At 39.0% G+C, this 13,197-nt stretch overlaps 1 protein-coding gene across 1 annotated transcript; it reads left to right on the forward strand.

Annotated features, from left to right (window-relative positions):
* Nucleotides 1-1,156: 1,156 nt before the first annotated feature.
* On the forward strand, nucleotides 1,157-10,536 carry LOC139715637 (uncharacterized). Its single transcript, XM_071627194.1, has 4 exons — nucleotides 1,157-1,708; nucleotides 2,833-3,035; nucleotides 8,771-8,973; nucleotides 10,161-10,536. Exons 1-4 carry the CDS (start codon nucleotides 1,579-1,581, stop codon nucleotides 10,534-10,536), a joined length of 912 nt encoding a protein of 303 aa, XP_071483295.1. The 5' UTR covers nucleotides 1,157-1,578.
* The last annotated feature ends 2,661 nt before the right edge of the window (nucleotides 10,537-13,197 follow it).

Consider the following 13,197-nt stretch of genomic DNA (forward strand, 5'->3'; position numbering starts at 1 on the left):
GAAAAATATAGAACACTGGATATTTATTATTCAGCTGGCATGTCAATGTGCACTTGCAACGCAATCTGACTAAACTCATACGAAACTCGCTGTAACTCGGGGTGCTCGATCTGAACTCGCGCTAATCTCGCGGGCACCTCTCCTTCACTCGTAATACGATCGCAGTGCTCGTATCTCGCTCTAGTAAACTCGGAATGCACTCGCGTATACTCAAATATGGCGAGTTATTACGAGTTATTACGAGTTTATCTCGAGCTTCTTTCGAGTTATTGCGAGTATCGCGAGTATATAACGAGTCTAGCTGAGTTCAGCACGAGTTACAGCGAGTTAGCAAAAATTTTGAACATGTTCAAAAATTTTGGGACTGCTCACGACTTCAAGGAGAGTTGTCCCGAGCTTGAACGAGCTCCGCCGAGCCATGCCGAGTTGTCGCGAGTTATCCCGAGTTACATGGTGAGCTTCACGCGAGTTATCGCGAGTGCCTCATTTTGGCAACTCGCCTTAACTCGCCACAGCTCGCCATGTCAACTCGCCAAAGTGTAAACGCTGCTTTATAAAGAAATGTCCGTACATGATTCATCGCATTTACTGCATGGTATTGTTAAAAAAGAAATACCATGCCAAGAAGAAATACAGATATAGGCCTATAGACATTGTTGTCCGTCACGTTCATTGCACCGGGAGGTGCTTGATCTATTTTTGATCAAATATAATTATTCCCTTGACTTTAATACCAACTGGCTCCATACAACTAATTGCAGTATAACGAAGTAACGAATAGGTACTGTCTTCATGTGTCCTTTATTTTTCTTTACTTTGCAAACAAGACAAAATATTCCAAGAGTGTTCTGAAATTTTTATCAAACGCAATGAGTTCTCAAGAAATTCTTGTGAGTAGAGAGGAGTTTACAATCGCGAGGTGTCCGTAGTGGTCGCCACTACACAGTTGAGTGGTTCGCACAGCGTCGCCCGTTGCTATGGACACGGCAATTGAGCCGTCTCTACAACGTGGTGGTATGGTAAGCGGGGGATATTGTGTGTGTGTGTGTTGTGTATAATCATGTTTACTGGAGAGGTGTTTGCGCTCCTCGTGTGTGTACAGTATACCAGCCTAGCCCCCCATACATTCATGTGTACGTGTTGAAGCTGCAAATCGGTGTGCCGTGCTCACTCATTTAGCGCTGCTGCAGCTGGTGTTATCGCCTTGGGTTTCGGCGCAATTGCCTGTGGAAGTTGTGAGCGAAGGGTAGACGCCCGGTAGAGTGTTCAGGAATTTGCCGCTGGCGTGTGAAAAGGAAGAATTGTGCTTGCTTGACATCCAACAAGTTTATCATTCCAAGTAAGCATTTCAAGAGAGGTGTTCGTCAGCTGTCATTGAGAAGCAGGACTCACAAGTAGAAAACGAAGCAATTTAAATCATATTCGAAGTTTGATCTTGAAGGGGCTTTGGCCACACACACCGCGACCGCGTACAGTATTCGCTACCTGGTCCTGGAGCCTCGTCGAAGAGGGAACATAAGCAGCCCAATTCTTTGGTCCTGATAGTGATAGCAAGGAAATTGTGTAATCAAGTACGTGATGGCCTTGGCAGTGAAGACGAAACAACAACTCACTCCAGATCGTTCTCCTCGCTTTGATAATGTTCCGAAACGTTACGAAGAGACAAAACCAGTGCAAGTTCAAATACATGCTCACAGGAAAATCCTTGGTAAGTGAGATTGATTAACGTTACGCTCGTTAAATTTCTGCTAAGAGAGTTTATGCTAGAAAATATATACTAATTAATAAAGAATGATATAATCAAGGATTTTTTTTTGATATACATATTAGATCTGCTAGGCTATCCGTGAGCCTAGGGATTAGAAGTCTCTATAGCTATAGAATATCATTGTTTTTATAGAGGGTCTACCTGTCCTAGGCTGTATCTGTAGACATAGAATTAAACATATTCTCATATTCTCATTTTCTGAGCAGAATGAATGAGCACTTGACATTGCTTGACTTAGACTTTCTATAGTCGGGATAACTCTTTCAGAAGGTAGGGGAAAAACAACATGTACATCTATTTTGATACCAATAACATATCAAATGAATGGGTAGATATAATTTTCATAAGAAAAAAAGACATTTTGTGGATATTTCTTTTAAGTGTTTGCATTACTGTGATATCACAAATTGTGGTAGGGTTCTCCATTATAGACAGAAAGATCCGTCTGTCCGGAGGAGTCTTTTATTTTTTTGACGTTATCGCTCTCCTCCGTATAAGGAGGGGATCCGTGAAGCCAGACGTAGTCTCCGCGGAACATTTCCCTGACGACCAGATACAGACCGATCTTTCGGTCGAAAGGTTCCCACAATCCTAGCCTTCTTATCCAGTGATGGTGTCACATGGATGAAACCAAAACTTTAGCATTCATCATATTTAGCTTTTGAATTTATAAGCTCTTTCATTTTCCTCAACCTTCACAAATGTAGCCCTATAGAAAACATAACCAATATTTCTGCATGAATCACTGAATTTACATTGTGTAGGTGCCTACATGTTTCTTTGAGGTACAAATTTGTAAATTCCCCTTTCATTTTAGTCTCTTTGAAATTACTTGTAAACTTGTATAGGCAGGCAGTACAATGTAGGTAGGAACCTATACAATGTGTACAGGAAGCCTACACCTACAATTGTATTCCTTTGTAAACGAATCAATTTGCTGTCAGTTCCATGTCCTTTCTGTTCAAAGATATAATGTGATGTAATTTAAATCCCATGTTTAATAGCATTTTACATGTAATTACCTCATTTCAGTGAGAAACTCAAAACTTTTGATCATTTCACAGATCTTGGCCAGGAGATCCACACCAAGTGGGAGCACAGCGCCTCAAAGGACAAATCCCAAGCGATAGTGGAGGCGGAGAAGGAGGTGTGGAAACAGGCAGAGCATGTGAAGAATGTTGCACTGGAGAAATGCCGGGCAGAAGGTGTGACGGCGAAGGAGCAAGCCCTCAAGGAGTTGAAGATTGCCCATGAGAAAGCCATCAAGGTGAGGACTAATAGTAATAGTGCTCATTCTTGCCAGTTTATCTAGCATTTGGAAATGAGTTGGATTCACAGATAAAACTTGCAGGAGACTGGTATCTTGCAAATGTGAGGACAAACCTACTTAGTTAAAGCCCAAACAAAGTTCTGGTACGCCTGCAAAAGTTGTCAAATTTCGCTCCCAAATTTGAACGTGCTGTATGCTTAGAAAATGTGCAGGATAACGATGTTATTACAAGATATTCGATGGGTAATGACGAAAATGCGAAATATTAACCAAAAAGGTTCAGTCTCAGAACTTACCCGAACGAGGTCAGACTAAACTCAGACTCGGGGATAACTCGGCTTCGCTTTGACGGCGGGATGAGTTGTAATGGTTGTCCCTCTGATTGTACAGTGTTGTCCTATGGGAGCGGCCTGTATAAACTAGCGCTTCGTGTTCTGGCTACTCGCAGTAATGGTTCGAGTTGTTACAACGCGCGCATCAAAAACCTCTTTTGCGCGCATGCAAAATTAGTGTGCGCCTATCCAGCACCTCTAAAACAATCAGAGGCGCTTGATAAACAACAAAAACTCCAAAGACCGCGCGTCTCAGCAACTGAGGACCGCGCGCTGTCATTTTTGTTTTTTTTTGTACAGGATTACGTTAGCACGCACTTTCCTGTCCATTCAGTTAGGCCTCATTTGGTATTATGCAGTGGCCAGTAGAATGTGGCGATCACGAACTGCGTGTGAATTGTCTGAAGTAGGGTCGAATTTTTCCTGAGACCGAGTTAGTCTGGAGCCTTCTGGAATAAAAGTCGGTTTTCCTACTATTATTATTTTTCTCAAAATACTCCAAACCGACTCATCATTCCGGCAAACCGAGTCGGCCAGATAAGTTTCTTAGTGGACTCTTTCGATATATTGCAAGCAAAAATGAAATGGTGCTAGACGGGTTCTCAAGCACTTACCGAAACTTAGTTTTCACTTTAAAGTTTAAAAGTGCCACTTGCAGAGGAGACCCTCTGAGAAGATAAGATCTCAGGGCCCCATTTCATAAAACTTATTATCAGTGACAAGTTGTCACACTTGTTATACGCTACTGAAATCCTTGCATCTGATTGACTAAGAGCGAATTTGTCACAGAAATGAGGCAATTGTCACTGATAACAAGTTTTATGAAACAGGACCTTGATCTCATCTTTTTGTGTTCTTTGACCAGAGATGTTGAGAAGATTAGATACTACAACCTGACTTCTCTCCTTTTCAGACCTAAAATTTTGAGAAGGAGAGGAATTAGCTTGGCTTCTGAGTGGCATTTGTAAGCTTCTTTCCAAATTACATCTTGAATTCATACACAACATTACGTTATTCGAGCTTTTTTCTAGTCTGTGTCATTGTTTTTGTTTCTGTCATTACCTGTTTATTATGTATTTGCATTTTTTCAATTTATTTATTTACTTATTAGTGCTATGTGGCGTCATCACATTGTTTGGGTTAAGAGCCTGTACATATTCTCATTATGATTTCACAATTGTCATCATGAGTTGATCATTATGGCATTCTATTGCTTATAGCTCTCTAATGAGCCTATCTGATATAGGGCAATTCCGCGGTTAGTAACGGTACATTTGAACAAATTCAGATATTTGTTATACCCCCACCCACACATAGTGTGTAGGGGGGGTATATAGGAATCATCCTGAGGTCGGGTGGCCGGTCGGTCGGTCGGTCGGGCGGGCGGGCGGTCGGGCGGTCGGTCCGTTGCAAAATCTTGTGGGTCGAACTCCTCTCTCATTTTTTGAGCAATTGACCCCAAATTTGGCATGTGTGACCACTATCAAAGGTAGATGTGCAAGACACCTTTTTCGTTAGTATCACATAATGCGTTGCCATGGAAACGGCATATTTTCGTAAAAACTTGTGGATCGAACTACTCTCTCATTTTTTGAGCAATTATCCCCAAATTTAGCATGTGTGACTGCTATCAAAGGGAGATGTGCAAGACACCTTTTTCGTTAGTATTGCATAATGAGTTGCCATGGCAACGGCAATTTTTTTAAAAATCTAGCAAAATGTAGTGGATCGAACTCCTCTCTCATTTTTTGAGCAATTGACCCCAAATTTGGCATGTGTGACTGCTATCAAAGGTAGATGTGCAAGACACCTTTTTTATTAGTATCGCATAATGCGTTGCCATGGCAACGGCATATTTTCATAAAAACTTGTGGATCGAACAACTTTCTCATTTTTGGAGCAATCAACATCAAATTTGGCATGTGTGACCGCTAGCACAGGCAGATGTGCAAGAGACCTTTTTCGTGATTATTTCATAATGCGTTGCCATGGCAACGGAAGATTTTCATATAAATCTTACAAAATGTTGTGGATTGCTCTAATCTCTTAGTTTTGTAGCAATTCAGTTTGAATTTGGGATATGCGATCAATGTAATGTATATTTGTGCAAAACACATTTGATGTGTGTGGTGATGAATCTGTTGCCATGGCAACAGAATTTTTTTTTACCAATCATACAAAAATGTGTGGATTAGCCTAACTCCTTCAGTTTTCAAGCATTTAGCTTAAAATTTGGCACATGTGACCACTATTGTATGTAGATGTGGATACTTACTACTTCGTCATTTTTTATCAATGTGTTGCCATGGTAACAGCATAGTTTGAATGAAAGTCATACGAAAATATTGTGGATGAAGTTAACTCCCTCAGTCTTAGAGCATTTGACTTGAAATTTGGCACACATGACCACTATAGTATATAGATGTGCAAACTTAATCTTTCGTCAGTGATGAACAATGCGTTGCCATGGTAACAGCTTTTTTTAACAAAAAAACATAAAAAATATTGTGGATTCAGCTAACTTTCTTTAGTCTTCAAGCGTTTAGCTAGAAATTTGGTACACATTACCACTGTGGTACGTAGATGTGCAAAGGTAATCTTTCGTCAGTGGTGATCAATGCGTTGCCATGGTAACGGCATATTTTGAATGAAAATCATACAAAAATATTGTGGATTCAGTTAAATCCCTCACTATTTGAGCATTTGGCTTGAAATTTGGCACATGCAACCACTATAGCATATAGATGTGCAAACTTAATCTTTCTTCAGTGGTGAACAATGGGTTGCCATGGTAACAGCAGCTTTTCACTAAAATGCATACAAAAATATTGTGAATTCAGGTAACTACCTCAGTCTTTGAGCATTAAGCTTGAAATTTGGCACATGTGACCACTGTAGTACGTAGATGAGCATACATAGTCTTTGGTCATTGTTGATCAATGTGTTGCCATGGTAACAGTATGTTTTGAATGAAAATCATGCAAAAATAGTTTGGATTCAGTTAACTCCCTCAGTCTTTGAGCATTTGGCTTGAAATTTGGCACAGGTGACCACTATAGCATATAGATGTTCAAACTTAATCTGTCATTATTGTTGAACAATGCGTTGCCATGGTAACAACAATTTTTCACCAAAAAGCATGTGGATTCCGCCAACTCCCTCAGTCTTTGAGCATTTAGCTTGAAATTTGGCACACCTGACCACTATGGTATGTAGATGTGCAAACTTAACCTTTCGTCATTGTTAATCATTGTGTTGCCATGGTAACAGCATAGTTTGAATGAAAATCAATATAAAAATATTGTGGATTCAGGTAACTCCCTCAGTCTTTGAGCATTTGGCTTGAAATTTGGCACATGCAACCATTGTAGTACAGAGATATGCAACCATTGTAGTACAGAGATATGCAAACTTTGTATTTCATCATTTTCGAACAGTGTGTTGCCATGGTAACAGTGCATTTTGAATGAAAATCATACAAACATTTCAATTAGATTCTTACTCTCTATGTTTAGAGCGTTTTGGCTTCATATTTGGCACATGTTACCTCTACATTACCTAGATGTGCAAAAACTCTTTCGTCAGTGTTGAAAATGTGTTGCCATGGTAACAGTATATTTTGAATGAAAATGATACACTAATATTTTGAATTCAACTAAGCCCCTCATCCTGTTAGCATTTGGCTTGAAATTTGGCACATGTGATGGCTATGATACATATATAGTTGTGCAAAACTTCATTTTTTTCTTAATATCCAACATTGTGTTGCGCCGTGGTTATACAATTTTTAATAAAAACCATAGAAATCGTCAGTTTATTTATCTTGCTCACTCAGTTTTTGAGCACTAGACTTGAGATGTGGGACATTTGACTAACAGTGAGCAATACATTTATTTACTGTTGGACAGTGCATTGCCTTGGTAATTTTTTTTTTTTCATTAAAAAGTTAAAAAAAATCCTGGTTGAGCTAATTTCCTCAGTTGTGGGTGGGGGTATATTAATCACAATGAGTGATAGTTCTAGTTTTTACTACTAAATTACCATTTATTCATTTCAAGTCAAAATTATGTCAAAAACATGTTCATCCTTCCCAGGTTTATGATACAGAAAAGAACAAATACAATCCATGAAATATTAGAATTGCTGTGGCAACTTAAAGGGCAGGTTAGTAACGTTACGAAAAAAGGACATGACAAAAAAATCAATGTCTTGTAACAAAAAGTGTGCAAAAATTCAAGTCACTTCAAACAAAGTGTTGCATTAATTTTAATTATTGCATCATGACAAATGTTCACACAATTTTTTTTAGCAGTTCGACCAATTATTTTTTAGCTAGACCCCCAAAAGCATGGTTAGTAACGTTACGGTTAGTAACGTTACATTTGTCCGGAGTAATTCCGCAGGTCATTTCACCCTTTTGTAATTGACAAAATGTCACATGACTTCTGGAGTATTTAAATGTATTCATCTTTTACCCATTAGCAAAACTTTGAGGAAAAAATTTCAAAGGAACCCACTGTAATTTGCATATAAGTGAATTTCAGCATCCCCAGTCCCACATGTACATTTTAAATGATGGTTTTAGATCTCGCGAAATCAATAAATACGAAAAATGAAATGTACTGAATTTGAAAGACCTTAATGATTGGTGAACATCCATGGCATTAGTTGGTACCTAAATTAAAGAGTAAGATAAAGAGGCACATTTCTTTTATCCATGTCATGTCCACCTAACTGCGGAATTGCCCTATAGAGAAATTTTGAATTGATTTGTTTAGTGCAGGCTACCTGTCTCTTAAAAGCAAACTGAAACAAATGGAAAAAACAAAAACAACAACATGAATAGACCAGCAGAGACTTTACAAAAAAAAAAAAAAAAAAAATGCTGGGAGGGTCCTTGACTATAGCCATGAAACAGGATCAGAAAAACAAGAGAATATGATATCACCCCAAATCTCATCTCACCATGTTCTATTCATTTGTTCCTGCAACGTGTACGTTTTTTTATGCACAAGCAGAAAGTATCTGGGCAAGTGGGCAACATGTTTATTCTGAATGCTTTGTTCCAGATAACTTTCAATTATAAGTGATATTAAAGTGATGTTCTATTGGATTAAAGAAACAAGCTGTTTGCTGGAAGTGGTGTATTGATAGCATGTCATAATAACTACAGGATTATTCTACTGAAACCAGCGATTAGTTTGTACTTCTCTTTGTTTTAATCTCTTTTTCTTTTCCCTGTAGTGTACAGTGATAATGCTCTGGGCCTTATTATCTATCACATAGATGAAATCACAAGTTTAGATATATCATACTCCACTGTTCTGACATCCAGTCAAAAATGCGCCACTACAACCTCTTCACTGCTTTTAATCCTTGACTTTTTTTCCCGACTTTCAGGAAGAGGCGCTCCGTGTAGAGGGAGAGATGCAGAAGATCCAGCAGCAAGAGGTCAAACGGGAGAAGGAGGCCGGAGAGCTTATCCTGCGAGAGACGGTGGAGAAGGTAACGGCGCGCAAGGACAAGGAGCGGGAGGAGGCGGTTGCCAAGGCGCGGCAGGAGGAAATCACCAAGGCGAGGCTGGCTGCAGAACAAGTGGCAAGGTACTAGGGGTGAACCATGGAGTTGTGGGTCGCATTGCAGGCAATTTTGAGTCAGTTCGGTTGTATTCAACAAGGGTCTTATGTAATAAATGTGAAATGGTCCTAGGTTTGAGCCTGGAGTTCTTTGGTACGATTGAAATGGATAAAAAGTAATCCACATAAACTGGGTCACATCATCAACATGGTATCCAGCACTAAATGACCCCTTCTGGTAGCTAAACAGTGTTAGGCTTTGGGAAAAGTTCAATATAACATGTCGTTATTAGCCACACATCTCTTGTGTAAAAATGCGAATTGAAGAAGGAAAGTTTAGATGGGACTAAAAGAATTTTGTTGCTCTAGACTAATACCCAAACTTACTTAACATGAATTATGGATATGATCACTGTGGGCAATCAGTACATCTTGGACATGTACTATCAAAGTGTACTGTGTCAATTTCATGGGAAAGCATTGTTCATTTACCATGGCATGGGTTGCTTCATTTCTGGGTCCTGTCTGGTCACAAACTTGGAAGTCCTTTTGGAGAACTGACTCAAATTTTATTGATAGTACCAGTACATGAATGTATTTACTCTGACCATTGACTTGAGTGAATACTTTCATTACATTGTCGATATCATGTATAAAATATAGTTTGTCTGTTCCACTATCTCAGTTAATTTGAGACACTAAAAAGAAACTACATCCAGTCAGTTTTCCTTGATGTAATGTCACTTATTGAAGTGACCACACTATGAATAATTCATGATTGTGTACTTTGGTTTTTCTAAATGGTGATCTATGAAATCAAACTATGTGCATATTCAGCATGTGACACATTTTCTTGCAAATCCTTCTTGATGCTTGATAAAGTGTGTAATGTCACAGTTCACGCTCTATTATATTACCAGATAGTGTACATAAATACTGGCTAGCGATTGGTCATAATATACAATTACATGACTAATGCATTGAGGATCAAAATTGTGAAAAGTGACATCATATGATTTCAGAAATTGACTGGCTGCCTACGGGGTACAAGGAAATGATGTGTATTCTTGTAGACCATATAATTTATCAAATATTACTTTGTCTGCCATTTCATCTCAAAACACTTTGTGAATAAAGCTAATGAGTGCCGGGCATTTCATCAAGATTCCTTCTTTCCTATCATGGCACTGACGTGTATCTCTGAACCATTACAGGGAGACGGCCGACAGAGAGGCAGCGACTGTCAAGCGCATGGCATCAGAGAGGGCGGTGGCGCTCAAGGAGCTGAAGGAAGCCAAGACGCAAGAGCGCATCAAGGCCGTGCTGGCGGCCCAGCAGGAGGAGCGCCACATCGCGGCCGTGGAGCTGGGCAAGGTGCGCGAGGCCCACGCCCGCGAGATCGAGGCGCTGCGGGCGGAGATCAAGCGCTGGCAGGCCAAGGTGGAGGAGACGAAGGGGGAAGTGAGGCAGGAGGAGGAGGAGAAGCAGAGTTGGATTGAGAAGCACGAGGACCTGAAGCGATCCTACCAGGAGTTTATAAACAAGACGAGGGGCTTTCGGCCGGGCCAAGCCGAGTTCCTCTTAAAGTGAAACTTACCCCGTGCTCTGGAAAGGGGAACTGATGTGACTTTTAGAGAGATGTGACAGTCCAGATTATATCGCATCTGCCTGGGAGTGAGATAGGGGAAGATGTTCTGGACAAGTGTGCATCCCTCTGAGAATGTGCAGACTTTGACATGTGTCTAAAAGTTTTAATGTCACTGCAGCTACAGAAAAGGATCGCAGACTCCTTGCCAAATGAAATACAAGACCATATCACATTTTTGCAGTCTGTGGGAAAGAGAGAAATTTGTGGCCATCAAATTCCTCTTTGTTCTATGATCGTAAATATCTGCTGTGATTTTTGATGCCATGAATTTCAGTGTTATTATATATCTAAAAGTTTCAGGGTGTGTGTGTGATGGATGCGATAGGGTATATGTTCATACTTTTTCTGTCTACAATTTGGACTAAATAAAATTCACAATGCATGTGTGATGATGTAGATGCATCCATCAGATGATGGAAGTGTTGTCATATATAATTTGTAGGGCTAATAGCAAAATATGGTGCATTTTGATATTTGAATGAATTGTATATGCCAATACTGGACTATCAAATATTGTGTCAATTAACAATTGTTTTCATTTGCTCTGATCAAGTATTTTGAGATTTTGTTTTCATTCAATATTATTCCAAGCATTATTTTTTTCCCCAACATGCAATTGTGTTTGTGAGGCTCCAGTAAGCATGCATACTATTAATTTTTGTACTTGCTTAAAGGTAGGGAATCCCATTTGCTCGCCTTAAATGAAGAGTTGTATAATACAGTGGTATGTTGAAGAGAATATCAGTTTAGAAACTCCCATAAAGTATTGAAAGTGGAAGGTAACATTTAGTACATTTTTTGACGGTTAGATTTTGAATTGAATTGTTTTCGGGGCTCACCGTAAATTCCAGTACATTACTAGGCTACCTTTGCAGACCCATGTACTGCATGTGTGTCCATCATGTATATTTTGTGAAGAAAGTTCATCAACACTTACAAACATTTCTATATATATTCTTACCACACACTCTATATGTTATTACATCAGCTCTTGTACTGTTAGATTTGTGTTTATAGATCACAAATACAGAAGAATGCAACAAAAAGGCTTAAGTGTGGCTGACACACAGAACTACTGAGTAGTTGAGTTTTGTGCATTATTCAAATTTTAGATAACTGTTGACTTCCAAATTTCCAAGCAGTGGCCTAAGCAAGTCCCCTGAGGTTCATATTTAATGTTTTGCTGCATTTTGGGAGGTCTGTAAAAGGTATCCCCTACCTTTAAGTTGTACCAACTAGTATGCTGGTTTTCACTTTGATGATTGTGAAAACTTCTGGTTTCCCCTTTAAGAATGTGTTCTGATTTACTGGCTTTGAGGTGGCCTTGTTAACACACAAAGTGTGTTCACATTTGAACAACATTGTAAAATTTCAAGTCCTTGCCTGTAATGTACATGTAGTGTTATTGGTACAATGTATTCCATTTATATTATTTTGTTGTGTGGTATCTACGCATGGTAGAGTGCAGCTGTGTATATGGGGATGAGCTGGGATGTGATTTGTCTAAAAAACATTTACCTCGATCAAATGGTTTATTACTTTAACATTACCATTGTGTTGTGACTATCAGGGAGGTGCACATATATTATAGTTTAGTTAACAATTTGCAAATGTAGGACATAAGTTCAGTCTTGGTGTTACATGTAAATTCAGTCAGTATTTGAAGTATTGAGTTGCCAGGATTTTACATCGGACAAAATTGCAAGCACTTACACAGCATACTTGCAGTTGAGCAAAAACCTTGTCAGCATAAAAACTCTCCCATCCCAAGAAATTTTACACTCTGCTCTGCAACCTCTGATAGTTTTTGAAACACAGAGTTTGTTTTCATGAAGACAATTGTTTTCAGCCAAATAAAGAAATGACTGTCAAATGCATGTGACTGCATTTAATAGCATCAAAAACAGATCAAATGAAAAGCCAATCAAAATCATGAAGTTGGACACTTATGTGTAATTTACTCAAGCTATATATTTCATATTATGGGCATTTTTTCCCCTTGCTGTGATCAATTTGTGTGACAGGGTCTGCATACAGCTTTTCAATGGAGGACAGTATTAATGAATACGTGGACAAATCTGTGACAAATATATGACAATCTACAGAATTCTAGATATTCTCATTCTTGAGGCACATTGGATGACTTTGCACCTGCATTTCAAATTTGATGCTCATTTTGGTGTAATAGGTACAATTTTTCACTGTTGGCTAAACTATTACAATGTACAAGCCCTAGTCATACATAATCTAAACTGGTAGCAACAATTGTATGGCATACAGTGGATATTCTTTACCTACCTGTTTATGGTACTAAAAATTACTTCATCAGTATTAAAATAACACTGCAGAATGTTCCTGAAGTAACTGCACCACTAAAAGTCAATGTCGCATACCAAATCATCATTCTACTCCTAAATTTCTGTTTGTCCAAGCTACATATGTACACCCATATTATACTGTACAGGGTCTTTGATATGCTTCTATATACATGCACTATGGAACTTAAGTGCCTTCATCTCTGTTTCCAGCTGAATATCTTTTTTTTTTTCCATGTTTTCTTGTACAACAAATCTGGTCTTCCTTTATTAATATTCATTTTGTGG

Source organism: Diadema antillarum, unplaced genomic scaffold, assembly GCF_040938485.1.
Source record: "Diadema antillarum isolate AM-2024a unplaced genomic scaffold, OU_Dant_1.0 scf00000053, whole genome shotgun sequence".
In the NCBI taxonomy this organism is placed as follows: domain Eukaryota; kingdom Metazoa; phylum Echinodermata; class Echinoidea; order Diadematoida; family Diadematidae; genus Diadema; species Diadema antillarum.